Source organism: Loxodonta africana, chromosome 22 (genome assembly GCF_030014295.1).
Source record: "Loxodonta africana isolate mLoxAfr1 chromosome 22, mLoxAfr1.hap2, whole genome shotgun sequence".
Lineage (NCBI taxonomy): Eukaryota > Metazoa > Chordata > Mammalia > Proboscidea > Elephantidae > Loxodonta > Loxodonta africana.
In genome coordinates this window covers 64,928,112-64,955,413 of record NC_087363.1, presented here as the reverse complement: position 1 = coordinate 64,955,413, position 27,302 = coordinate 64,928,112, and the positions used below count along the sequence as shown (strand labels likewise).

The following is a 27,302-nucleotide window of genomic DNA, read 5'->3' as shown; positions in this document are numbered from 1 at the left end:
TTCAGTTCGTGGGCATGGAGCCCTCTGTTAGGCTGTATGAGGAGTCCCAATACCGTGACCCCCTGGGTCTGGGGCCAGGCACTGTGGCTGTGCTCCTGGCCCCGTCTCTAAGTCCTCACAGAGCCCTCCTGTCTCTGCAGGCTGCTTGGTCCTTCTGCCACAGAAGCCCATGGGCTTGGACTCACTGGTCTCACAGAAGTGCTCCACTGCCCTTGGCTCTGCTCGTCTTGTCTGGTCCAGCGACTGTCTTCCTCCCCAGCGGTTCCTGCTTCCCTCTGCCCCACAGTCTCAGACTGCCCATCTGCCCCAGAATCCTACCTCCCTCCCCATCACTCTGCAGCCCTGGGATCAGAGCAGATCCTGTCCTGGCACTCACCCACAACGGTGCCATAGCCATCCGGGAAGCTGGTGATGAAGTCGTGGGCATTGGCCTCCCGGGCAGCCGCATATACCTCTTCATCGGAGGCTTCCAGCTTCCCAAAGCGGATGTTCTCCATGATGGTTGTTCCGAACAGCACTGGCTCCTGGGGGCGGGGAAGAGGGAGGTCAACAGGAAACATCCAGACTCTGCCTTGAGCCACTGAGGGGCTGCCAGGCTCATCAGGAGCGTCTGCTTTAGCCAGAAGACAGTCAGCTAGGCCAGTTGGGCACAGTCAGAAACTCGAAGACAAAGGCCAAGCATGGACGCAGAGTAGTCCAGACCTCTGAAAAGGTCAATGTCTCCCACCAGGGAACACAGCCTGTCACCTGGGAGCAGGAAGGGAAGGTGACTGGGAGGGCGGATGCCGGCCTGGCACAGCCAAAAGGAGAAAGTGGTGTGGCATCTGGGCTTTCTCCTGCTCATGGGTGGGTCAGGGGCCCACTCTAGGGGAAGAGTGGAGACCACGCACAGCAGTGTACACTGCGAACAGGAAAAAGCAGCTGGAGCCTCAGTATCTCAAGGCAAGGGCCTCAGGTCCTCAGTGGGGTGAGGGGTGGCCACCAACAGTCCCCAGAACACGAACATGGACTTCTCCAAACCTTCTAGACACCACAGGCTTCTTAGAGAATTTCAGGGACCCCAACAAGCTAGTCCTACCCTAAAGATGCTTTCCCACCTGTTCACACTGGCCCCTGTGAGGGAGGAGGACAGAGCTGTAGGGACCCAGGACAGGTTGACTGGGAGCACCAGTGAAGGGCAGAGGCCTCCCAAAGCAGCCTGGTGGCAGACAGGAGACAGAGGTGAGGTGGAAGGTATAGACGCACGTCCTGGTGTCTCCACTTGGCGAGGACCCACCCCGTGGGGTGCCTCTGCTCCCTACCTGGCTGATGAAGCCGATGACCTGGCCCCGGAGCCAGGACGGATCCAGAGTGCGAAGGTCCCGCCCATCCAGCAGCACCACCCCTGCTGTGGGGTCGTAGAAGCGCTCTAGCAGGGAGGCCACGGTGGTCTTTCCTGGGGAAACCGAGATTAGATTGGGGAGACAGGGCTGTTAGGGTTTCTGGGAGTTGTTTCAGGACAGATGGACAGTGGAGGGCCCTTCCAGGAAGGGCAGGGTGGCTCCCGAGGGCAGGGACTGACTCCTCCCAGGAAAGAAGGAAGCCAGAGTGTAGAAAAGGGTGGTGGCAGGTGGGTGCTGGGTTCCTCTTACCTCCCCCAGACTGGCCCACCAGGGCCACAGTCTTGCCAGGGGGCAGTGTCAGGGTGAAATCTTTGAGCACCTCAAAGCCAGGGCGGCAGGGGTAGCTGAGGAGAAGCCAAGAAACCCAAAGTCAGACTAGACTCCAGGGGTCCTTGCTTGCCCTGCCCTGGACTCTGTGGAACCAGGCAGAAGCTAAGCACAAGCCAAGCCCCTCCTGAGTCCCTGTTAAGTCTCACTGTGCCCTTTCAAGAGGGCTGATTTAGAGGGGAAGCATTCAACCAGACCCCCATGAGGCACCCTCCCCCAGCTGCTTGGGTGCTGACCTGAAGCCAACGTTCTGAAATGTGATGGTCCCGTGGAGATCCTCCTTGGGGATGCAGCAGCCCCCAGTCAAGGGGATGCATGGGCTCAGAGTCATGTACTCGAAGACACGGGCCCCCGCGCTGAGCCCCCGTACCACCTGGGAGGGGAGCACGAAATGGGCGGTGAAGTAGAAGTAGGGTCTCCAGCATCCTGGGGGGCTCCTAGGGATGGGAGCCCCTGAACTAGGGAGACAGGTGAGTGTGACCAGTAGCAGCACCTCTTGAAGGCCCCCCAGGCCCCAGTAGGCTGGAAGGTAGGAAGAGGCTGCAGTTTTAGGGACTCCACATTTGCTGCAGTCCATGGCTCAAGTATTCCCTGCTTCCCCCTCGCCACAAGCATCCAACGGGCAAATCTCGCAACACACAAATAACTCTTGACAGCGTGTGGAACCCCAGCCGAGAGCGCGTCCACCCTCAGGACCCCCACCCCCACTGCCACTCACCTGACCAAACAGAATAGAGAGGTTGGCCATGGACCTGCAAGGAGGAGGACAATGTGGTTAGAAGTGGTGGAAACAAGAAGCAGAGATAAGGCCAGCACTGGGGGAAAACTTTGGCTCTTATCTGGGTGGGGAGGACACCCTGGGTGAGGCAAGGAAGCAGGTGGCTTGAAGCCAAACGTGGAGTTCTCCCCAAATATGGGATTGCAGGAGCACTGGCTAACTGGGCAAGGCCATTCTCCTTTCTGGGCCTTGGAGAGATCCTCGGCCAGACAAGGATGACAACTTTCATCCTACTTCAGGCTGGGGGTGAGGCTCCAGGGGAGAAGACAGGTGTGGGATGAAGTGACAGGGCCTCAGGGGATTGTGTGAGCACTGGCCTGGCCTCAGGCTGCAGGGGGTAGAGGCTGCCTTACAGGGCGCAGAGGTGGACTATGACTTCAGCCCATTCACATTTGAGTATACAAGACTGAAGCTAAATCCTTGCAGAGAAAACACTGGACCAAGGGTGAACTCTGGGGGATCCCCAAACACAACTCCCTGGACATTTTTTTCCTGAAGGCTTGCCCTTCACGAGTGTGTCTAAGTGTGAGGGATGAGGTGTGTGTGTTTATCTGTCTAGACAGCGACTTGCAGGGTGGGAGAGGATGTTTGGCTGCATGAGGCTGGGGAAGGATGAGTCAGTCCCTGAGTGGTCTGGCTGGCCTGTGACAGCATGCATGCATGTGACTGTGTGTGTACAGGGGCCTATCTTTAAGAGGAAAGACTGACTCTGCGGTAATCCCTCGCAGCAGAACTCATTTCTTCCGAGACCAGGGTGGAGTTGGGTGGGAGGAGTCACCAAGCCCACAAGGAAATGTTTCTGGCAGGCTGGGTAATCAGCACTTGCCAAAGAGAATGGAAGGCATGGAGGAAGTAGAGCCAATCTGGAGTTATCTGTGGATAAGAAGGGAGGATTCTCTACAAGAGCTCTGCAGCCATCAGGGGCTTGGAAAAGATGCCTGGCAGCAACTGAAAACCAAAACGCACATGACTCATGGGGGCAGCAATGACCTTACTGTGGCCATGACCTTCCTGTGCCACAGGCCAGGGCATGGCCACAGGAACCCAGCAGGGGAGGGCAGCAGCTCCACCCTCAGGGCTGGGCCCAGACCTCGTTCTAACTGGGCTGCTGGAGTAACCATGCTTTGTGCGGGCTCTTCTGGTGCCCTAAAAAGAACTCTTAGGACGGGGTCCAAAGGGGAGGCTGACTGAGGTGGGGGTGGGCTGCCTTACTCTTACCATCACTTCTGCACGCCCCAGGTTACCCCCTCTCCTTTTCCCACCCGCCCCCGATGAACCCCAGGACTGGCAGTGGTTAAGCACTTGGCTGTTTACCAAAAGGTTGGTGGTTAGAACCCACCAGCTGCTCCACCGGAGAAAGATGTGGCAGTTTGCTTCCGTAAAGATTTACAGCCTTGGAAGCCCTGTGGTGCAGTTCTACTCTGTCCTCTAGGCTCACTATGAGTCAGAATTGACTTGATGGCAGTGAGTTTTTTTTGGTTTAACTGATGGACTCAGTAAGAAAATATAGCTTCTTTAACAAAATAAGACCCAACTCCTCCAAGAGTTGAAGAATCTCCAGGTGGTAGGGGGTCCAGGGCTATATAGTTTAGAGGGGCCACCACAAGGATAGGTCTGGACCTATGGCTGTGGGAGCTGTCACATTTAACAGCCAGGGAGATGATGCAGACTACCTGCCTGGGTTGTGTTGGCATCCGTCACCAAATCCTGTTCCATGGCCAAGCAGTATGGTGGGGAAGTGAGGAAAAGGTCTGACCCCAGGCCTGGGCTAAGCCACAGGGGAAGAGGTGGGGGCAGCTGACTCTGAGGTCCCTAAGGAAGGGTGGACCTGAGGGGAGCAAGCCAGGGCTAGGGAGTGCAATTGCTTCCCCCACCCCAACCAAACTGGGAGATGTTTCCTCCACCGTCAAAGGTGAGGGCTACAGGGTTATTAAGGGAGCCAGTGCGTTTTTTAGAGGAGCCCTGGTGGTGCAATGGTTAAGTGCTCAGTTGCTAACCAAAAGGTGAGTGGTTCAAATCCACCAGCAGCTCTGCAGGAGAAAAGACTTGGCCATCTGCTCCCATAAAGATTACAGCCTAGGAAACCCTATGGGGCAGTTCTACTCCATCCTATAGGGTTATCATGAGATGGAACTGACTCGACGGCACACAACAACAGTGGGTTTCTTATGGGTCCTCAGGACTAAAATAACGATCACAAAGGCCAAAGCGTGGCCTGTCAGAGGCCACTGGGTGGGCACTAGGGGACAGATGCAGCAGAGGGACACTCCAAGCTCCATCTCTATGACAATCAGAACCCTGTTCATGCCAAAGCCACCAGGGAACAAAGAACTTCTGGGCTGGAGGAGGGGTGAGACTGCCCATGGCCACGGAGGCCTGTATGTCCCATGACTAGAGAACATCAAGCAGAAACGGGGCCTAAGATGGTGTCAGTGCAGCCGTAGGCAATGCATGGGGTTCGCTCTTGTGGAATATTGGGTTTGGGGCTGAATAAGGGAGTTTGTCTGCCTGGGGTAACAGTGGGAATCTCTTCGGTGGGTGCCTGTCTCTGGGTTAGCTGCACTGCATAAGGGACAGTGACAAGCTGGATGGGGAGGGGCTACATGAGACGCTGCTGACGCATACACAGGCCGTAAAGGACGCACAGCAATGACGTGATGATCACAGGGGGCGGGCGGGGGTGACTGGGAGGGCCATGTAGGGGCTTTTGGGGTGACGGCAAAGTTCTGTTTTCTTGACGTGGCTGGTGGTAACACAGGCCTTCACACTTCGATTATTTATCATAAGGTTTTATACATTTTTATATACGTGATATGTTAGGGGAAAAGACAAAGTGAAAACGAACAGCAAAAGGAGCTGCTAATGTTTCGTTCAGAAAAAGGAGGTAAAGGGGGCCTGCCTTAGGTGGTCTTGTGGCAAAGTTAACCCATCAGCTCTGGGTTGCTCCAGGGGGCAGAGGGGCCCCACTGAGCAGCAGGTGTTACATCAGTGAAAACCAACCAGCTGAAGGGTGGACTGTGCATGGGAAAGCGGTAAGCTTCTTGTCCCTGGAAAAAGCCAAGCAGAGGATGGTTGGCCAGCTCTTAAAAAACAGGTCAAGGAAATTTCTGCGTTGCTTGGAAGGCTGAAGATGATAGCCTCATTTCTAAGTATAGACTTAGTTAGTCCGGAGTTGATCCCTGAAGGGTTCTAGTGAGAGACACAGGGTTCTGACTCCCAGCTCTGTGCTTCACCAGGGCAGCAGGCAAGCCTGGGGCTGTGCGGTAGGCCCAAGAGTACAGGCTGGTACTCCATCCTCTGGCCCAGCAGGGCTCTGGCAGGGGCTCCTTTGGAAGGGAATGGCCCCACACTTACCTCTGTACTGTCTGGGAGGCCACCAGGAAGGACATGAGGTCTCCCCCTGTCAACTCCTGTCCAGCCACGAGGGAGCCCCCAATGAAAAGGGTGCCCAGGACCATGCCTGCATGAGGAAGGGGACAGGATGGTTAGAAGGGAAGCAGGTGGGAGCAGAGGAAAAGTCCTGACCAGGTGTTAGTCCCAAGTTCTAGTACCTGCTGTGTCACCAACAGACTGTGTAACTTGATTTTCTAAGCCTTTGTTTCCTCATTTGAAAAATGAACGGATTCATCTCCATCAATGCAGAAAAGGCATTTGACAAAATCCAACACCCTTTCACAATAAAAACACCCCACAAGTCAGGAATAGAAGGGACAATCCTCAATATGATAAAGTCCATTTATGAAAAACCCACAGCTAACATCATACTCAATGGAGACAGACCAAGAGCTTTCCCCCTAAGATCAGGAACAAGGCAAGGATGCCCGCTCTCACCACTGCTATTCAATATTATACAAGAAGTCCTAGCTGGAGCAACTAGGCAAAAAAAAGAAATAGAAGTCAACCAGATTAGGAAGGAAAAAGTAAAATTATCCCTTTTTGCAGATGATAGGATCATGTATCTAGAAGACCTCAAAGAATCCACAAGAAAGCTACTAGAGACAACAAAGGGATCCAGCAAAGTGGCAGGGTACGAGGTCAATACACAAAAGGCAGTTTCTGTATATCAGCAATGAGAAATCTGAAAAGAAAATTATGGAAAACGATTCCATTTACAATAGCATCTAAAAGAATAAAATATCTAGGGACAAATTTAACTAAGGAAGTGAAAACCTTGTACACTGAAAAGTCTAAAACATCACTGAAAAAAATTAAAGACGACTACATAGATAGAAGGCCACTCTGTGCTCACGGATCAGAAGACTCAACGTTGTTAAGACGTCGATACTACCTAAAACAATATGTAGACTCAATACAATACCCGGCAAAATTTTAAGAGCCTTTTTTGCAGAAACGGAAAAGCCAATTCTCATACTTATATGGAACTACAAGGGGCTCTGAATAGCCAAAGCAATTTTGGAAAAAAAAAACAAAACCAAAACAAAGTAGGAGAACTCAAATTTTCCCATCTCAAAACATAAGGTTACAGCAATCAACATAGTCTGTTACTTGTATAATGATAGACACATAGACCAATGGAATAGAATTGAGAGTCCAGAAATAAATCTCACTGATTTTTGACAAGGGTGCTAAGTCCATCCAATGAGGACAGGATACTCTCTTTAATAAATGGTGCTGAGACAATTTTATTTCCACAAGTCAAAGAATGAACTTGGACCCAGATCGCATACCACACATGCCAACTAACTCCAAATGGGTCAAAGACCTAAATGTAAGATCTGAAACCATAAAATGCTTAGGAGAAAACATAGAGGTCCTAGTTCTTAACAGTGGATTCTTAGATATGTCAGCAAAATTACAAGCAGCAAAATACAAAATAGACAAATGGGATCTCATCAAAATAAAAAACTGTTTTCATCAAAGGACTTTATCAACAAAGTAAAAAGACAACCTACAGATTGGGAGAAAATATCGGGTGAGAGTTTAATATTCAGAATATAAGAACTCTTAAAGCAACAAAAAGACAAACAACCCAATAAAAAAATTGGCAAAGACCTTAAAGAGCTATTTCACCAAAGAAGAAATACAAATGGCTAACAAGCACATGAAAAGATGCTCAATATCCTTAGTCATGATGGAAATGCAAATCAAAACCACAAGGAGATATTATTTCATCCCCACTAGGATGGCTAGGATTAAACAATGGAAAACAACAAATGTTGGTGAGGATGTGGAAAAATAGGAACCCTCATCCATTGCTGGTGGGATTATAAAATGGTACAGTTTGGTGGTTCCTCAAAAAGTTAAACACAGAATTACCACATGATCTAGTGATTCCATTCCTAGGTATATACCCGAAACAGAGCTTAAATATTTATGTATACCAACACTCACTGAATATTCATAATAGCCAAAAGATGGAAAAAACACAAATGCCCATTGACAGATGAATGGATAAATAAAATGTGGTATACACATACAATGGAATATTACTCAGCCATAAAGAGAAATGAAGTCCTGATACATGATACGTGGATGAACCTTGAAAACACTCTGCTGAGTAAAACAAGTCAGTCACAAAAAGATAACATTGTATGATTCCACTCATATACAATATTAGAACAGGCAAGTGCATATAGACCGAAGTTTATTGGTGGCTACAGGGGCAGGCAGGAGGGAGAGGGACTCATTGCTTAGAGAACACTGAGCTTCTGTTAAGGCTGACGGAAAAATCTGGGAATGATGGGGTCATGACTGAGCACTGTGACGAACATAATTGTCACTGAACTATATAACGTGAAGATTGTTGAAATGACAAATATTTTGTTACATATATACTTACCACAATAAAACCAAAACAAAACCAAGTGGGGGACAGATCTCCATGGCTTCATCCTGGTAGGCCCCGCAACGTCCCCACATAGCTCAGTTATGACATGTAGCCCCTTGCCTCCCCTGTCACCTGGCTGAGTCAGCACCGTTGGCCACCTGCACAGTATTGGCACTCGGTACATGTCAAGCCGACCCCCGAAGAGCATCAAGCAGATGGAGCATGCCCCCTGCCTGTCTTGTTGGGACCATCCTTCACGCTTCCAAGCTCACCCCAAACCACAAACCTGCACAGCCCGCTCCCCATCCACCGGCTTCCCCCTCGGCTGGAACTTGCTCACTCACAGTTGAATGCAATGTTAGAAAGCCCCTGGAATAAGGCAATGCCTCTGCCCAGCTCCTCTGCCTTACAGCAGGATGCTTCCAGCTCTGCTCCATAGCGTCTGGTGAGAGAGGCCAAGTGCCAGCACTCAGGGGCAGCTGGGTTGTTTGAAAGGTGGGGCGGGGTGGGCCAGGGGGCTCTCTGTCCATGCCCCACCCGCCACCCCAAGCCTCACTCCTCTTCCCGTTGCTCCATGGCGAAGGCTCTCACAGTGCGAACATTGCCCAGTGCCTCATCTGCTACACCTGTTGCCCTGGCAATCTGCAAGGAGTCCAGGAAATACGTAAGCAAGTTTGGGGATGGGGAGAGCTGACAGAGTACAGAGCAGAGAGAAACAGGGAAGGGGGTGGGGGGGGGGCAAGGAGGATGGGCAAGGAATTCTGGTACCTGCTCCTGAGACTGGCGAGACAATTTTCGGAGAGCGGAGCCCATCAGGGTGCCGACTCCCATTAGGGTGGGTGTGGCCACCATCAGCAGCAGCGTGAGGCGTGTGGACAGCATGGACAGGGACACCAGGCAGCCAGCCACCTGGGTACAGCTCCGAAGCCCCTGGGGAAGTGGGGAAGAAGGCAGAAAGGATGATTTGGCATCAGCGCTGTGTCACGGGGGGCTTCATCAAGGGTCAGCAGGCTCCAGCACTGAACTCACAAGGACAAGGTCACAGGTCTGACTCCTGGGAGGCCAACTGGCCGTCCACTGGTCACAGGTGTAACCTTTTCTTGACCCACTGGGGTACGATCAGCCATCATGAGGGGGCTCTGTGAGCCTGTTGTGGATCCTTGCAAATCCATTCCCATGCAAACTGATAGCCCGTGTGCGGGGATGGGGGAGAGAGGGGGGCACTTTTCCCCGTATACACCCCAGCTTGCGTCTCTTTCTATTTTTGAAACCAAACAAAAAACACAGCACGGGGACCCTGCCCAGGGACTGCTGTAGGCCAGTGTCTGGTGTAATCCAACAGCACCACGATGACAGGGACGGATAAAGAGCGGACATCAGGAACGCTGCAAAAGCCACAATACGTCTCAACACTTGTCAGCGGAATAGGCATGCTGGGGCAAGGCAGGCCAGGGTGTGTCTGCTTTTGGCAAGCTGAGCCAGCAAAGCTTTTCCGGGGGAGGTAGGATTTCAGAGCAGTACAGAAACAGCCCATCCTGACCTTGGACGCTGCCTTACCTCCTCCCTTCCACGAGCTTCCTCATTTACTCCCTACATCCTCACCAGAGGGCAGGCTTCTTGCTTCAGTACCAGGGATAGGGCGGGGCAAGGCTGGCCTGGTGTGTGTGTAGGGGGCGGGCACTGAGGCCACTGACCTGGGAGATGACAAGTTTGAAGGATGACTTAAACTCCTGCACGTCAGTTGTCAATCGGCTCACCAGCTGCCCTGTCTTTTTAGCATCGAAGAAAGCAATGTCTTGTCTGGTGGTGGGCACGAGGGCAGCAGTTAGGGGAAAAGAAGGGAGATGTTACTTCAGGGTGAGGCCTACGCCCCAACACTTGCCCAGACCCCTCTGGGGCCCAGCAGACACCTCCACCCTCTACCCTGGAGCGGGCATACCGGAGCAGGGAGCAGAAGAGGGTCCTTCGCATGTCCACGGCCATGCGCTCGCCAATGCGGGACAGCAGCACCAAGTACCCGAAGGTCAGCAGCCCCTGGGGAGGCCAGCACACTCAGGCTCCGCCTCCCGACTCCTCTGGATGCCTTCAGGCCCGCCCCCTGCTGTACCTGGATGCCATAGAGAAGCAGCAGCCGGGTGCCCAGGCTCCGGGACTCTGTCATGAAGCTCCCCGCGTGTTCCCTTGTGTACTTGGCCACGATCTCTACCAACTGGCCCAGTAGCAGGGGGATCTGCACATTCACCAGTGCTGCTCCCAATGCCAGCTGAGAGGGGGCAGAGGGGACAGACCTTCAGAGGGAGAGTCATACACTTCCCAGCCCCCACCCCACCTTTTTCTCCCCCCCTTCTCAACCTTGCCACTGGCCATGTTCTGGCTGCTCCTGTGGACTAGTCTGAACCTCTCTGAGAGTTAAAGCCCAGGATTCCTGCCCCAGGGAACTCCCCACATCCTGCAAACCCAGCCACCCTGTGCACATCTTAGGTTCCCAGGCCAGGCCATCCCCTGCTGCTCCCATGAGGTCTCCCCTGAGAGATTCAGTGAGGTATGGAGGATGGTGTCCCTGCCCGGCTCTGGCTTGGGGATCCTACAAAACCATTCCTGGAACTTTCCCTGTCCCATAGCAGCGGGGAAAGACCTCACCACAATGGCTACTCCCAGGACCAGCAGGTGGGGGCGTAGAAACTGCCAGAAGAGCTTCCAGTTAAAGTGGGACTCCTCAACATAGGGTCTGGAGCTGACAGGAGGGGCCTCTTCTGCCTCACACCGGGCCACAAGGCAGAGGTGGGAGCACTTCCTTAGCACCACAGGGCCTAGCAGTATGCCCCCAACCCAGTGCCAGGCAGACAGAGGGCTTCGGCTGGGAGCTGGGGGAGCCCGGGGAAGGCGGGGCTGGAGCTGGGACCGGAGTCGGGCCACGGACCTGAGGAGGTTGGAGCTGTGGTGGCCATCGGAGTGCCTGCAGAGAGAGAATGGCATTGATGGCTTGTGGTCCCACCTGTCCTCGACTGACCGATAAACCACTAGCTCTGGGCTGGGCCTTCCGAGAGTAGCATTTCCTCTTCCCTCAGGTCCTCCACACTGCCTTTCTGAAGACTGTTCTTAATTAAGCAACTTCAGTTTCTGAGACAAATACACACAAGCAAAATCTCCGAGGAATGAGACAACACCATGTCACCAAGTTTTAAGCATGTTCTCCCCACCAGCTGCCTCTGCAGACAGCACCCAGCCAGCAGGCCCTGCTCAGCTGTCAGAGGCAGTGATCACCTCCCGACCCCGTGCTTTCAGAATTAGGGGGGAAAAAAAAAAGCTGAAGCTGGAAGGCACTTGTTTTCCAGAGAAGGATGCAGAAGTGGGTGAGGCCCAGAGAGCAGCGGTGAGCAGCAGGCCTGCCCTGCTCCTGGCACTGTGCTTGCTCAGGGCAGTGACACAGCAGATGTGGCCCCTGCCCTCACTGCTAACAGCCCACTGCATTTACTCCTCGTGGCTCTGGGAGGGAAATGCTGCTGTTATCTTCCGGCAGATGAAGCAATCATGTGGGGCTGAGAGAGTTTAAATAATGTGCCCACAAGCAGTAGAACTGGGACAGAGGTGAACCCTGCTGTCTCTCCTTTGCCATGTGTGACTTGCCCAGGGCTAAGTCTTTACTATGCTCCACCACCCTACGGCTTCTCCTAGGCCTTGAGTGCCTTAAGTGATAAGGCCTGAAGGGAAAAGGTGACACATTCCTTCTCCACCAGATGAAGAAAGAGAAAAACAAAAACTCAAATAACTTATTTTGACATCTCTTTCCTTCGGTTTCCCTATCTATAAAATGGTAATGCATGCTCAACTGTTCAGAACATTTTTGCTGAGTGCCTATTATATGCCAGGTATTCAGCGACAAGGCACAGGGAATATGGACGTAGACAAGACAAAGTAATTTCCCTCGTGGTGGTTAATCTTTAGTGGGAGGAGACAATTAAACAGTTCATAAGTAGCTTCCTGAATGTGATTAAGAGGGGACTGCAGGGCACTGTCCCTCCTGTCTGAGGGAGTCAGGAAAGGCTTTCCAGATGAGACCTGAGGGTGAACAGGAGCTAGACGGGTGAAGGCAGTGGGAATAAAGTCGAGGAGAGCTTGAGGCAGAGGGAAAACATGTTTGAGCACCTCTAGGTAAGAAAGAACTGAAGAGAATTTGAGGGACAGTATCATTAAAGCCTGGCATACAAGAAGGGAGAGGAGAGATGAGGCCTGTGGGCATGGAGGTGCCATTACAGTTCTTATAAAACATTTGCACTCTGTCTAGAGGGCGAGGAGCACTCAGGGTTTTCACGCTGATAGTGTAACATAATCAGATTTGCATTTTAAAGATCACAGGAGAGAGTAGACCAGAAAGGGAGAAGACTGGTTACATGGAAGCTTATTAGAAGTTATGCAGTCAAGAGTATATACTCAAAGAAACCAATGAGATTATTGATGGGGAGAGGTTTCTGAAAAAAGAATTATTGTTGTTAGGTGCCGTCGAGTCGGTTCCGACTTAGAGCGACCCTACAGGACAGAGTAGAACTGCCCTACAGGGTTTCTGAAGAGCGGCTGGTGGATTTGAACTACCGACCTTTTGGTTAGCAGCCAAGCTCTTAAACACCAGGGCTCTGAAAAAAAATACTGTGAGGCTTTTCCTTTACCATGATGATGTTTCATAGACCCAGACCATCATAACTGCAGAATTCATCTCATCATTCCCCTCGCTTTCCGGGAGGCTTGTACTTTTTACCACTTCTATATAATGCCCTCTTTACCCTCATTTCATCTGCCTGGATTCCACTGTATTCTTTAGGGCTATCCTAAATTTTCAGATAGAGAAACTCACTCTTTTGCCCTGTGCAATTGTCCAATGTTCCCCATTAGACTGTAAGTTCCTTAAGGGCAGAGGAACTAGGTCTTATTCACTGCTGTACCCTAGAGCTGTAATCCGTAACAGATGTTCACCAAGTGTTTGTTGAGCGAAGGCATACCCTCATTAGACTGACTGATCCACCACGCAGTGTTTTGCGAACTTTTAGGCTTCCTGTGGTTCACAGTAATAAATATGTTTTACATTTCAACCCGAAGGAGCCCTGCTGGCGCAACGGTTAAGTGCTCAGCTGCTAACAGAAAGGTTGGTGGCTTGAACCCACCAGCAGCTTCAAGGGAGAAAAGACCTGGTGATCTGCTCCCACAAAGATTATAGCCTAGGAAACCCTATGGAACAGTTCTACTCTGTCCTGTAGGATCTCGATGGGTAGAAATTGACTCGACACTACATGACAACACATTGCAACCCAGTATGTATACGTGAAATTGAAATACTTCACAAAATACTTAATTTTTTTAACAGATACGCTAATCTTTTCTATCGCATTCAATTTTTAAATGGTCCTGGCCCACTGAAATTCATTTCATGATCTATTAATGCGTTGTGATCTACACGTGTGAAAAACGCTGCACTATGTACACACATATACTTGAATATTACTTTATGGCTTTTCTTGGGTTTCTCTTTGGTTCAAATAATATCAACATCTTTATTTTTTCCCAAGGGCTGTTTCAATCCTTTTCATAATTTATCATGGCCACTTTCCAGCTTCTCTCATTTTCTCCAAAGGTTCTGAGATGGGCTTGGTCATTGCCAAGAACTGGTGGGTTACCTCCCTGCCCCAGTACTTCCAGCTCGCTCCAGCTCTTGCCCTCCAACAATCAGACTGGCTTTCCAAATGACACCGCAACTCCACACCCGCCCGCCCCTGGGAATCTGCCTGCCCTCCGCTCGGGAAACCAGCCCCTGCTCATAAAGCATTTACACTTGAGTTGTAGTTTTAGGGTCCTTGTTTCCCACGTCTCTCTCTCTTTGAACCAATGTATGTAAAGAAAGTGCTTTGCCAAGAATACACACGTACGAGTTATTAAATTGAGTCTTTATCCCTGCTTAAAGTATCCAGATCCAGGATCCATTTCTGTTCAGTTCCTTTCGAACCTTGGTACCACTATATTAGATGACTCTCGACACTAAATGCCCAAAGCTCTGGACCAATTCCAAGAACGAGGACCGGTGCCTAGTGGCGCCCCGACGACTGAATACCGGTGCAGCACGGCGCCTCCAGGCGGGAGAGGGACTGATGGCGTGCACTGACCCCGACAGTCCCCCTCGTCCGCCCGACACACATGTACTAGCGGGCGGAGCCTCCTGCTGGCCTGAACCGTCGCTATCAATAATAAAGGCCGGCTGCCCGGGCAGTGACATTCCACCCGGACTATCCGCGGGAAGCTCCCAGCAGGTCTCGCGCGCCGCGGACTCCATCTCCCAGAGGACCCCGCGCCCGCCGGCCCCAACGGCCGGCGCTCGAGAAGGTTGGCCCCTTGTTACCTGACGGCCGTGAATGTCTGCAGCCGGAGCAGCAGCGGCCTGCCTGGCGCAGGGCCACCCCGAATCCCAACCCGAAATAAGTGCACCAACATGATGGGGCGGGAGCGTATGAGCAGCCAGCAACAGCGCTTTCACACTCGCCCCACCGAGGGCTCAATGTTGGCTCCGGCGTCCTCCCGACAGGCCCCGCGCGCCTCAGCTGTGATTAGAGGACAGGCACGTCATTCTCATCTCAAGGGGTGATTGGACAAAACGTCCTGGGCCCGACTCCTCCCAGAGCTGTGATTGGAAAGGACCGCCTACTTGGCTAGTGGGCGGGACGGAGTAGGGCGGGCGCGGCCAGCGAAGCTGCCCCGCTCGGCTGCGGGGTGAGGCTTTGATGGTGTGCCTGGTCACGCCCCCCGGGGTAACCATAGTAACCGTCGGCCGCTGACTCAGGGCCCAGTCTCCTGTGGCGCTCCAGGTGGACTCTAGACTTCCGGGTGCTCCAGGGAGTGTAGAGCGCTGTTGCTGGTGCTGCAGGACAAATGAAGAGAAATGGGCTGGGGAGTTTTCAAAACACGTACACGTGCCTTGCCACTTACCCAGCTCTCCCGGACCTGTCAAAACTACCCAGTTGGCAGCCACATGTATTTTGCTCAAAACAAAATAAAACAAAAAAACGTATTTTTGGTAGTTCTGATATTCTCCACAATTGAGAACCACTGGTATGGAGGTTCTGTAGCCTACCACGGCTACCTCCGATCTACCTCCCCACAGAAGCCTTCCACACCGGGTCAGAACTGACTTGTCTTAGTCCCCTACCACACAGCGCTTGCACCTGTTTAAAAAAAAAAAAAAAATTTTTTTTTTTTTTTACCTGTTTAGCCCTTATTTATTTATGCTGTGTAATTACGCGTTTGCATATCTGCCTCCCCCACTGGGCTGTGACCTCTTTTTTTGGGTAGTGGCTCTGTCTCATTCATCCGCTGCCCCCCTCATCTGCCCCTATAAAATGACTGGCACGGAAAAGTGCCCTTTATAATAAATTGACTTGATTGGGGGCCGGAGAACGGGTGGTAGGGAGGTTGTCATTCTGTGAATCTGTGGTGGAACTGGGTAGGAAAATGTGTCAGGATTAGTTTGAGGTTAGGCTAGGGAGTTCAGGGTGTGTGGGGAAGGGTCCTAATGTGAATTTGGAGAAATATCAAGGTGAGTTAGGTGGAGTAAAGCAGACAAAACCCCCAGTGACCCATCTAGACATGACTCTGGAAGATCATGGGAATTTCCTGTCCCCTCTTTTTTTTTTTTTTTTTTGTACAATGTGGGGTTCCATTTTGGATACTAGGATGCCTGCTCTGGAAGAGGTGGGTCTCGTTCTCAGCTCTGCTCCAGCTCAGTGCCAAAGCTATGCATATCTTGAGATGCTATGCCAGTTCCCCTCACAGGAAGGAGGGACATCTGGACTCAAGTTTAGTGAGTGAGCAACTCCATTTCTGCCACAGTCCTCCAGTGGCCAGTCTGGGAAGTACTGTGTTCTTCTCTCTCTTTCACGGATACTGGTTCCTAAGTCAGCCTTTGGGCCTAAGCCCTGGAGGACCTGACACCCAGGTAACTGAGTGAACACCTCAGGAATGGGCTTCAGTAGGAAGCCTGATGATTCAGAGCTTCGAGAATGGCGTTGGGCAAGCCACCAGACCAGCTTCCTGACCTGCCTCCTCCTTGTTGTGGCAGCAACAAGGAGCTCAACTCAGTTCATCCCTAGATATCCAAGTTATCCTTTCAAATCCTGGACCTCCAGCTACTCTTGTGTCGGTTCAGCCCTGCTGCTTCTCAGGGGCCCCCAGAAACCTATCAGGGCTTGAGGGAGGGAGTGTCAGGGTTCAAGAAGGTAAAGAAGCAAATACAATGGCACTTCCAAGGAATCCCACTTTTCTACTTTAAGTTTCCAAAGGTTAAAAAAGGGTCATTGTCGAAAACCACTTCTCAAATCCAAGATAGTTTCCTTTCCTTTGTTCACTTCCTTCCTCTCAGTTTCCCCCAACCTGGCTGTTATCTCTGTTGATCACAGTAGAGTAAGATTTAACATTTTGACCCCATAGTTCTGTAATTCTTTAATAAAATTTCGCTTTTTTTCTTTGTTATTCTGCCTCTATTCTCTTATTGCCTCTAAATTCACTCAGGGTCTGAAGGTGGAGACAATAGGTGGTGGATCTTTCTCAACATGCCATTCAGCCTCTGTCTCTTCAAAAGATGTCACACCCAGGCTCACGGTAAAGAGCCAAGCACACCTAGCTGGGGAGGCCCTGGGCCCTGAAGCTTGGCAGCAGGTAGCCCTGGAAGGAGTATGAGTGGACCTGGAATGCCTCTGGCCTGCCCCAACTGAGTCACCTAGTGTTGTTGTTGTCATTATCTTTGTTGCCGTCTGAAGTCCTTGCTTAGCTCCCTAGACCTCTGTGGAAACGGCAACAGCTCTCATCTTTCCAACCTTTCCAGAGAAGCCACCAGCCTGACCGTGAGCCAAATGGGTTGGGGGGGAAACAGGGGGCGGCTGGGGCGGTGGGGAGACCTGGGGTCTGGATCAGTGCCCCTCCTTCCCACACCATCACCTCCTCCTCGTCCTCCTTCGTGTTGGAGACCTGGGGGAGGGAGGATCTCCATCTTCTCTCTGTCCTCTGCCCCTCACACAAGAAGCTCCCCCTCCGCGTTTCTCCCTCCGGGCTTGGGCTCCCACTGCCCAGTGCTGCAGGTGTTAGGGCCTTCTCAGCCTCACCACAGTGCCCTCTCCACCCCAACATGGGCACAGCCCATGAAGACATCTACCTCTGCCTCCCCCTCCTGGGGATCCCACTCCATTCCACCCCTGGCCTCGGTGACTCCCCCTCCCTCACGCCGATGCCCCCAGGACCCTCCTGGGCTTCGGATGGGCCCTCTGATCCCAGAGCAGGATTATGAAAGACTGGAGGACTGTGACCCTGAAGGGTCCCAAGATTCACCCCTCCATGGAGAGGAGCAGCAACCCCTGCTTCATGTGCCTGAAGGGCCCCGGGGTAAGTGCATATGTGAGTGGGGGCATGGGGCCCACTGGCTTACCTGATCCACACTGGTCCTCTCGTAACCAGTGGAGGGGATTGGAAAACTAATCACTCGGAGGAGTTCCAGTGTTCTTCCCTCTGTGCCCAGGTTCCTGGCATCATATCCAGAACCTGGACAGCTTCTTTACCAAGATATCCTTTGGGTCCAGGACTAGCATGAAGCCTCTTGGGGGCTAGCACCATTCCACCATTCTTGGCAGGGGGACTTGGAGGGTGTGTGTGGATCCAGAGGATTTGCTGGGAGCAATGAGAGGGTGGTGTCCTCAGGAAAGGCCCATTTTGCCTCTGGCTTATTCCTTGATGAGCCTGACACACCTACAACTATCACCAGCGGAATGGCTTTGCCTGTATCCTGTTGGAGGATGTCTTCCAGCTGGGGTGAGATGCTTACCCTGGACCCCAAACTCTGTCCTCTGGACCCTAGGGCCCTCCTATCCTCTTGCTTCTTTAATAGCACCTGCTTCTAATCCACCTGATGTTTTGCTGAGCAGTCCAGCAGGGTGGGGAGGATGACCCCAGGCTTGTCTGGGGTTGGGGACAGTAGCTTGCCTGGCCCTCAGACCTCATCACTGTCTCATCCTTGCATCCTCTAGACAATTTGTTTTCATTGTCACTTTCACAACCTTCCTCATTTGTTGTGTGGATTACAACGTTCTCTTCGCCAACCAACCAAATAACCATACTACATCTGGGCCACTCCACAGCAAAGTGACCTTGTCGGATGCCATCTTGTCCTCAGCCCAGTGTGCTGAGCGGTGAGTGACAGCTGTGGGGGGGGATCATGTCATGGAGAGCAACGGACAACAGCCCCCTCTTCCTTTGTCCCTTGGTCTAGATCAGTGGTCCTCAAACTTTTTCCTCTCAGGACGCCTTTATACACTTAAAATTGATTGAGAACCCCTATGAACTTTTGTTTATGAGAGTAACATCTATTTATATTTATCCTGCGTTTGTTGTTGTGTGCTGTTGAGTCAATTCTGACTCATAGAGACCCTATATGACAGAGTAACCAAAAAATATGACAGAGTAGAACTGCCATATAGGGTTTCCCAGGCTGTAATCCTTATGGGAGCAGATCACCAGGCTTTTCTCCTTGCTTGTAGGTTTTAACCACTGACCTTTAGGTTAGCAGCTGAGTGCTTGACCATTGTACTACCAGGCCTCCTTATACTTACCCTATTAGATATTAAAGCTGAGAACATTTTTAAAACATAAGAATCTACAAGCACACATTCCATTGGCTGTCAGTGTAATGACATCTTCAATGTCATGAAGCTTCTGGAAAACTCCACAGTACACTCATGAGAGAACGAGAATGAAAAATGCACAAAATATCTTAGCATTATCAGAAAGTAGTTTTGACTTTGCAGGCCCTTGTAGAGGTCTCACAGGCTCCCAGGTGTCCCTGGACCACACTTCGAGAACCACTGGTCGAGGTGCATCCCCTCTCTCCCTGACTGCTTTCCATTACTCTCTAAGCCTGGCCTCCCTCTCTTATCGGGCTTCCACCTTTCTCCGCCACTATCTGTCTAACCCCATACAGGATCCGCTCCAGCCCCCTGCTGGTCTTCCTACTGGTCCTGGCTTCAGGCTTCTGGCTGTTCCAGCTGCTTCGATCAGTCTGCAACCTTTTCAGCTACTGGGACATCCGGGTGTTTTACAGGGAGGCCCTGCACATCCCCCCGGTGAGCTGGGGGTGGGGGTGTCTGTGTGGAAGGGTGCCATGACAGGGCGGCAGAGGATAGGGGAAGCAGTGAGGGCTGAACAGATGGAGGGGCCAATTGGAAAGAGGGCAGAACGGTTGGGCTTTATGGATACCTACCCTGGGCTCAGACCAATGCTAGGAGGTGGAGCAGTACCACTTAGAAAACATGGTCCTTACTCTAGTGGAGCTTTTTATTTAGATGGGTGATATCATTTAGAGTCACACGTTTGTGGTAAAAACAATAGGTGTTTAGGGGAAAGGGGATCACCCTGCTTTTGGGATGGGCTTGGAAGGGTGGGAGTGGAGGGGAGGTCATTCCAAACCCTGGTGCAGTAACAGGAAAATCATGGAGCATCTGTGGGCAGCAGAGAGGAGACTGATGCACCAGCTTGCAACTGAGCATTCTTTCTGTTAGTACTTCTGGCATGGAACATCCCCACCCTTCTGCTCAGCTTTCTAACACTGCTTTGACCCAGGCCCCACACCTCCACTTGGATGTTTAGTGGGCCCCAGAGACCCCAGGATCAAGTTCAAACCCTTAGTCTGGCATTCAAGGCCCTTTATCAGATGACCCTGCCCCCCACCTCCTTCTAGTCTTATCTCCCATTACAGTAAGCCATGGGGTTGGCCACTTCACCATCCTCTGGTCACTTTTTGCCTTTTCTTCCTTTCCCAACTCGATCATGTTCCTTTTTGCGCTGTCCCTAAGTTCTTTCTTTAAGGCTATCTTAGTCATCTAGTGCTGCTATAACAGAAATACCACAAGTGGATGGCTTACACAAAGAGAAGTTTATTTTCTCACAGTAGACTAAAAGTCCAAATTCAGGGTGTCAGCTCCAGGGGAAGACTTTCTCTCTCTGTCAGTCTTCTCAGCAGTCTTCCCCCAGACTAGGAGCTTCTCTGCACAGGGACCTGAGTCCAAAGGATGACTAGGAGCTTCTCTGTGCAGGGACCCTGAGTCCAAAGGATGCGCTCTGCTCCCGGCATTGCTTTCTTGCTGGTATGAGGTTCCCAACTCTCTGCTTGCTTCCCTTTCCTTTTTACCTCTTGAGAGATAAAAGGTGGTGCATGCCACACCCCAGGGAAACTCCCTTTACATTGGATCAGGGATGTGACCTCAGTACGGGTGGTGTTATGATTCCACCCTAATCCTTTTTAACATAAAATTACAATCACAAAATGGAGGACAACCACACAATGGTAGAAATCATGGCCCAGCCAAAATGATACACACATTTTTGGGGGGATATAATTCAATCCATGACATTCCACCCTTTGCCCCCCCCAATCACATCCTTGTAACATGCAAAACATTCATCCTATCGTATCATAGCAAAAGTCTTAAATCAACTCCAGGTCCAAAATCCAAAATTTCTTCTTCATTTGTGAAATCCAGAATACAAGTTATCTGCTTCCAAAGGTACAATGGCAGAACGGGCACAAGCTAGATATTTCCATTATCAATAGGAGAAATTGGAGGGAAAAAAGGCATTAACAGGCACCAAGCAAGTCAGCAGAACACATTACATTAGCCCTCAAGGCTTTGAAAATAATCCTGTTCTTTGAGACCATTTACACAATAGCCCTGCCCTCCAGACTCTAGGTATTAGCCACACTCTCCAGATTCTGAGTGAAGGCTCCCTGGCCCTGGGCTTTAGCTCCACTTTCCAGGCCCATTGGGGCAGCAACAGTGCTCTCTTGGCTTTAGACACACCATTTTCCTAGTCTGTCTGAGTGGCAACTCCACCCTTAGAAACACCAGAGGCCATGGCTCTACCCTTTGAAACCCCAGAGGTCATGGGCATACCTTTTGAAACTGAGGCAGCTTGGCTTCTTGTGTTGTCTCTTCAGCTTCTGCTTTATGATTTCTTGGCCTCTTGGCTCTTCAGGCCCCAGGCCCGCATCTGCCCTGCTGGGGCAAGTGCTCCAAAGCTCTGTAGCTCCACCGATAAGTGCTCGGAGGCACCCCACTCCACCAGGAAGCCTCCTGCACACAGGCACTCCGTGGGTCAGCTCCAGCACTGCCTGGGGCTGGTCTCCTGGTTCTGCTGCTGCCGGTTCGATGCTGCTGCTGCCTCTCTGCCCATGCAGTTTCTCTGCTACTGCTGGCCCTCTGTTGCTGCTGCTCCTCTATCCATTCACAGTTTCAAAACTGCGTCCACATTTTAGGTATCTGTTAGAGTAGCACCCCACTCTCTTGGTACCAAGTTCTGTCTTAGTCATCTAGTGCTGCTATAACAGGAGTGGATGGCTTTAACAAAGAGAAGTTTATTTTCTCGGAAAAGTTGGCTAAAAGTTCAAATTCAGGGCATCAGATCCAGGAGGAGGCTTTCTCTCTCTGTTGGCTTTGGAGAAAGGTCTTTCTCATCAATCTTCCCCTAGCCTAGGAGCTTCTCAGCGCAGGAACCTCGGGTCTAAAGGAAACACTCTGCTCCTGGTGCTTCTTTCTTGGTGATGTGAGGTCCCCCAGTCTCTCCACTTGCCTTTCTCTTTTATATCTCAAGAGATTGCTTCAAGACACAATCCAGTCTTGTAGGTTGAGTCCAGCCTCACTAACGCAACTCCTGCCCATCTTCCCTCATTAACATCATACAGGCAGGATTTACAACACACAGGAAAATCGTACAATACTGGGAATCATGGGCCAGCTCAATTGATACACACATTTTTTTTTTGGGGGGGGGACAATTCCATCCATGACAAAGGTACAGCTCAAAGGTTACCTTCTGCAGCAAACTTCCTTTGTCTCCCCTCAGAAGTCCAGAGTCTTCTGCACAGCTCTTCTGTGCAGCAAAGGGAAGAGGTTCTAGAAGGCCTTCTTGAGTCAGGGAGCCCAAGGCATAGAGGAGGGAAAAGTGGGGAAGGCCAGGGAGGCAGGGGCATGGGAGAGCAGGGGTTTGACCACTGCTCCTCTAGGAGGCTGCTGACTCTCCTCTTTACCCTTCTCCCTTCTTTTCCCTCCTCCACTATTCCTTCTAGAGGAAGGGGACACACTGAGATGAACGGGAGAGGCTGGCCTGGAGGGCCCTGACTAACCTGGATTGGGGAAGCTGGGTTAAAAGGAGGTTTGCAGCCAGTGTCTTAGGAAGGTTAATCTGGCAATGGAGTGGAAGAGGACCTGAAATAGGACAGGACTGGGGTCTCAAAGCAGGCTGAGACAAAAAGTGGTGAGGATTCTGGACAAGAGTTGGCAGGCATATGAGAAATGGGACAGAGAGATGTCCCCATTAGCTGACAGCCATTCTGTGCTTCCCGTATGTTGACTGAGGTGGTGGTGGTGGTGGGGGGGGGGGTGTCAGAAAAACTTGTTCTTAAGGCTCTTACAATGCAATTGAGAAGCCGGGTCATACACTCCAAGAGGTAACTATTGAGGTGTCACCAGGAAGCACATGACTAATGGCCACATGAGTGGCAGGGACTGTGAGGAACACAGCAACACAGAAAAGGATGAAAGGAAGTAGGAAGTGCCATGTTAGTGACGACTGGATACAGGGTTGGGGGGGAGTCAAGAGAGGGAAGAAAGGTGACAGGTTTCACATCTGAGTGGGGCTGCGACTGTGAAAGGTGGGGAGGGGAGAAGGGGAGTGTAGCTTTGGTCATGGTGAGTTTGTGGCACTTTTGGGGGTGTCGAATTTGAGTATCATTGGGGAGAGGATTCTGAGGGTGGCTGGTCCTCACCACTTCCCCCTCCCCAGGAGGAGCTCAGCTCCATGCCATGGGCAGAGGTGCAGTCTCGCCTCCTAGCACTGCAGAGGAGTGGCGGGCTGTGCGTGCAGCCGCGGCCGCTGACAGAGCTGGACGTCCACCACCGCATCCTTCGCTACACCAACTACCAGGTGGCTCTGGCCAACAAGGGCCTACTCCCGGCTCGCTGCCCGCTGCCCTGCGGAGGGAGCGTGGCCTTCCTCAGCCGCGGCCTGGCGCTCAACGTCGACCTGCTTCTCTTCCGAGGCCCCTTCTCGCTCTTCCGCGGAGGCTGGGAGCTGCCTGACGCCTACAAGCGCAGCGAGCAGAGGGGCGCCCTGGCCGCGCGCCTGGGCCGCACCGCGCTGCTGCTGGCTGTCGCCAACCTGGCTCTGAGTCCGCTGGTGCTGGCCTGGCAGGTGCTGCACGCATTCTACAGCCATGCGGAGCTGCTGCGCCGCGAGCCGGGTGCGCTCGGAGCCCGCCGCTGGTCGCGCCTGGCGCGCCTGCAGCTGCGCCACTTCAACGAGCTGCCGCACGAGCTGCGCGCGCGCCTGGCCCGCGCCTACCGCCCGGCCGCCGCCTTCCTGCGCGCCGCTGCGCAGCCTGCGCCCCTGCTGGAGCTGCTGGCGCGCCAGGTCGTCTTCTATGCCGGCGCGCTTTTCGCCGCGCTGCTCTTGCTCACCGTCTACGACGAGGATGTGCTCTCCGTGCAGCACGTGCTCGCCGCCACGACCGTGCTCGGTGTCACGGCCACCGTGGCCAGGTGCGGCCGGGATGCCCAGGGGCCCCATTCCTCCCAGCCCCTGTATGCCATTCGCATGCCTTCCTAACCGCGGGCACCTTCTTGACCCCGCCTCGCCTCCAGGTCTTTCCTTCCGGAGGAACAGCTCCAGGGTCGCTCCGCGCCGCTCCTCCTCCAGGCGGCTCTGGCCCACATGCATTACCTCCCCGAGGAGCCCGGCCTCGCCAGCCAGGCCGGCGCCTACCGGCAGATGGCGCAACTACTGCAGTATCGGGCGGTGAGGGTGGGGCGGGGCGGCGGAGGGCCACCTAGGGCCTGGGGGTGACTGGGTTGGAGGCTTCCTGCCCTGGCGAGTGCCCGTGGGGGCCTCCTGGTCTTGATCATTGGTGTAGGTCCTCCTCAGCAGCCCCTTCTCAGCCTTTTCTCGTGTCTTCCCCAGGTCTCCCTCCTGGAGGAGCTCCTTTCCCCTCTCCTCGCCCCGCTGTTTCTGTACTTCTGGTTTCGCCCTCGTGCCCTGGAGATTATTGACTTTTTTCATCACTTCACGGTGGATGTGGCCGGGGTTGGGGACATCTGTTCCTTTGCCCTTATGGATGTGAAGCGCCACGGCCACCCTCAGGTTAGAGCCCTTCTCTGGCTTACAGTGTTATGGTCAGCTAGGAGTTTGCTGGCCACACTCAAAGCAGACCTGAATTCTCAGCCCAGCTTCTCACTTGCCACCTGCGGCCATGAGTAAGTTGCTCCCCTTCCCCGAGCCTTCGTTTCCTCATCTGTAGAACGAAGACATTGATAGTAGCCAACACCCCAGGCTGTTGGGAGGATTAAATGAGACATGTATGTGGAACACTCCTCAGGGTTCCTGGCACATAGCTAAAACCACCAGAGTGGCGGAGAAATGGCTGGTCAGTGTGTGGGCTGGAGTAAAGACAGCTTCCCTAGCAAGACAGCCTGGGGGACTGGGTGTGCACAGGCCTGCGACTCCTGGAGCCTGTGCTGTCTCCCTGTGCTGCATCCAGACCCAGTTTCTAGTATAGTGTTTCCTGACCAGCCTGCCCCTTGAAGCTCCCACTGTAGCTATAAAGCAGCTTCCACAGCCCTGAAGGACTGTTCTTGCTCTCAGTGGCTCTCAGCAGGACAGACAGAGGCCTCACTGGCTCAACGTGCAGAGGATGGAAAGACAGAGCTCTCCTTAATGAGGTTCTCCCTGGCGCATCCACAATGGCGCCCCCCAGGGCACAGCTCTAAGTTTCTTGGGCATCTTTGGGGCCGAGTTCAACAAGATGCAGCCACTTGGGGCGCCACCTCCGTCCGCAGCCCCACCACCCCTGGGCTGCTTAGTGACTCTGCTTCATCTCTGGTGAGTCCCAGGCCTCCCCTCATCACCTCCTAACCCCTCGCTTCCCCCTTCCCCTCTTGCCTCACCTGAAGTACTAACCTGCAGCATTGGCCCAACCCAGCCTACTCTCCTGCCTTCTTTAGACCTCCTCCCTCCCCTTCTGCCCTATCTTGTGACTCCCTCTACTGCTTTCCCTCTACTCTTGCTCTCAGCCAGAGGCCTTCCTGGCCAACCTCTTGGTGCACCCTCTCCTGCCCCCGAGGGATCTGAGTCCCACAGCCCCCTGCCCAGCTGCAGCCACAGCCAGCCTCCTGGCCTCCATATCTCGGATTCCCCAGGACCCAAGGTGAGGGGTGGTGTCCTCAGATGCCAGGCAGTGCTGGTGCTGGGGCTGATCCTCCAGGAGGAGGGAGCTGGGCCACTGTGGGAAGGGGAGGTTAAGTCTGGCCCTCCCCCGTGGGGTTTAGTGGTGAGAGGGATATGTCTTTTTCACCTTCTGCTCCCTCTGCTCCAGCTGTGTGTCCCCAGGAGGCACTGGGGGCCAGAAGCTGACCCAGCTCCCAGACCTTGCTTCTGCTGAGATGAGTCTCCATGCCATCTACTTGCACCAGGTGAGTAGAGGGGTGCAGAAAAATGTGGGGGAGAAAGCAGGTGAACAACACGGGGAGGGGGCTAGAGTCTAAGGAAATACCTAACAGGGGCTGGCAGAGGAGGTTTAAAGACCATCTGTACCTAGCCTGGGGGCTTAGCACTGTACTCAAGGGGAGGAGAAGTCCCTCATTCTTCTTCCCTTCCCTCTAGCTTCATCAGCAACAGCAGCAGGAATTGTGGGGGGAGGTTTCAGCCTCTTCACTGTCGAGGCCCTGGTCCAGCCCCTCACATCCTCCATCACCTGATGAGGAGAAGCCATCCTGGTCAAGTGATGGTGAGGAGCTGGGGTACGCAGGGAACCGTTGCTGGATGGACACTGGGCGTCAAGGGCACTGCCTAGCTGATGGCTTTATTAGTAGGCTCCAGTCCTGCCTCCAGCCCGAGACAGCAGTGGAGAACACAGACGGCCCAGAACCTGTTTCCTGGAGGGATTCAGGAGACCATGGAGACCCAGCAGGAGCCTGGTCAGGCCCCTAGTACTGATTGAGAAACTGTCTCAGGGTCAGTATGGGCTGATTTGGAATGGAAAGGGGGAAAATTGAATATTGAGGAGGGAGAAATGAATGAGTGGGTAATTGGGTGGAGCCAGGCTTGAAGGGGTAGGAATAGTAGTGGGAATTTGGGGTGATGGGGATGACAATCTCTGGAATCTAGACCCCTGGACAGCTTGCCAAGAGCTTTCTTCTCCCATAGGCTCCCAGCTTCTCCAGCCACAGGAAATTGGAATGAGTGGAGTGGAAGGACACACTGAGCCCTTTTCAGGCTCCCCTCCCCTACAGACTACACACCCAGGGATGCCTTAGTTGGGCAGGACCTCTGGGGGTCAATGAGGAACTCACCCCAGAGAGCAGTGAAGAGTAGGAGAGGAGATGCCAGAGGCATCTGGAAACAAGTGTTAGAGATGGTCCCCACACGGGGGTGGGGGGTGAGGGGAGGCCCCCCAACTAGTGAAAGTACCCTCAAGGGGGAGGAAAGGCAGGGGCCAAGGTGGAGGCCAAACTAATTTTGGGAAACAATGAGGCCTGAGACCTGCAAGGCCTTGCCTTTCCTTCAGGTCCCCGTGGACTTGTGGGGGAGTTGGAGGAGGCGTGGTGGAGACTGAGTGGAATGACAGTTCAGCATGGGTGTGATGTCTTAGGAAGTGGGTAAAGTTCAACACCCTGTATGAAATTGGAAGTAAAGATTCGTTGAGGTTGTGTGCACATCTTTGTGACCTTTGTGACTAGTCTTCTGGCGCTGAGGGCTGTTCCTGCTTTCTCAATCCTCAGTGGAGGAGCAAGGGAGCAGCGTTGCCTGGCAGCAGTGTTTACTAGAGAACTGGGTCAATGTGAGGTGTGTAGGCTCTCACCCCAGTAAGTGGGGGTGGAATCCTGTCAAAGAACTGCCAGCCCACATCTGCACAAGGGTGCTCCAAGTTAAAAGACAAAGCTTTCCATTCTATAATTTTATT

General features: G+C 52.7%; 2 protein-coding genes across 3 annotated transcripts in view; one reads left to right on the top strand and one right to left on the bottom strand.

The window, feature by feature from the left end:
* Positions 1-14,866, bottom strand: part of ABCB8 (ATP binding cassette subfamily B member 8) — a 19,046-nt gene extending 4,180 nt beyond the window's left edge. For both annotated transcript variants that reach the window (XM_003410012.4, XM_064275038.1), the window contains exons 1-14: positions 14,658-14,866; positions 10,916-11,231; positions 10,383-10,538; positions 10,215-10,309; positions 9,970-10,075; positions 9,044-9,205; positions 8,832-8,917; positions 8,620-8,717; positions 5,842-5,947; positions 2,428-2,461; positions 1,946-2,082; positions 1,632-1,726; positions 1,302-1,435; positions 377-524 (exon numbers count right to left, since the gene is read on the bottom strand). In XM_003410012.4, coding sequence (XP_003410060.2) covers positions 377-524; positions 1,302-1,435; positions 1,632-1,726; positions 1,946-2,082; positions 2,428-2,461; positions 5,842-5,947; positions 8,620-8,717; positions 8,832-8,917; positions 9,044-9,205; positions 9,970-10,075; positions 10,215-10,309; positions 10,383-10,538; positions 10,916-11,231; positions 14,658-14,749 — 1,765 coding nt within the window. In that variant the 5' untranslated portion in view covers positions 14,750-14,866. The remainder of the gene's footprint in view (positions 1-376; positions 525-1,301; positions 1,436-1,631; positions 1,727-1,945; positions 2,083-2,427; positions 2,462-5,841; positions 5,948-8,619; positions 8,718-8,831; positions 8,918-9,043; positions 9,206-9,969; positions 10,076-10,214; positions 10,310-10,382; positions 10,539-10,915; positions 11,232-14,657) is intronic.
* Positions 14,748-27,235, top strand: ATG9B (autophagy related 9B). The gene is made up of 14 exons (XM_064274259.1): positions 14,748-14,815; positions 17,133-17,686; positions 17,820-17,865; positions 18,047-18,109; positions 18,325-18,486; positions 19,275-19,416; positions 23,132-23,886; positions 23,989-24,142; positions 24,305-24,484; positions 24,986-25,222; positions 25,414-25,547; positions 25,716-25,812; positions 26,003-26,126; positions 26,212-27,235. Exons 1-14 carry the CDS (start codon positions 14,748-14,750, stop codon positions 26,337-26,339), a joined length of 2,844 nt encoding a protein of 947 aa, XP_064130329.1. The 3' UTR covers positions 26,340-27,235.
* The last annotated feature ends 67 nt before the right edge of the window (positions 27,236-27,302 follow it).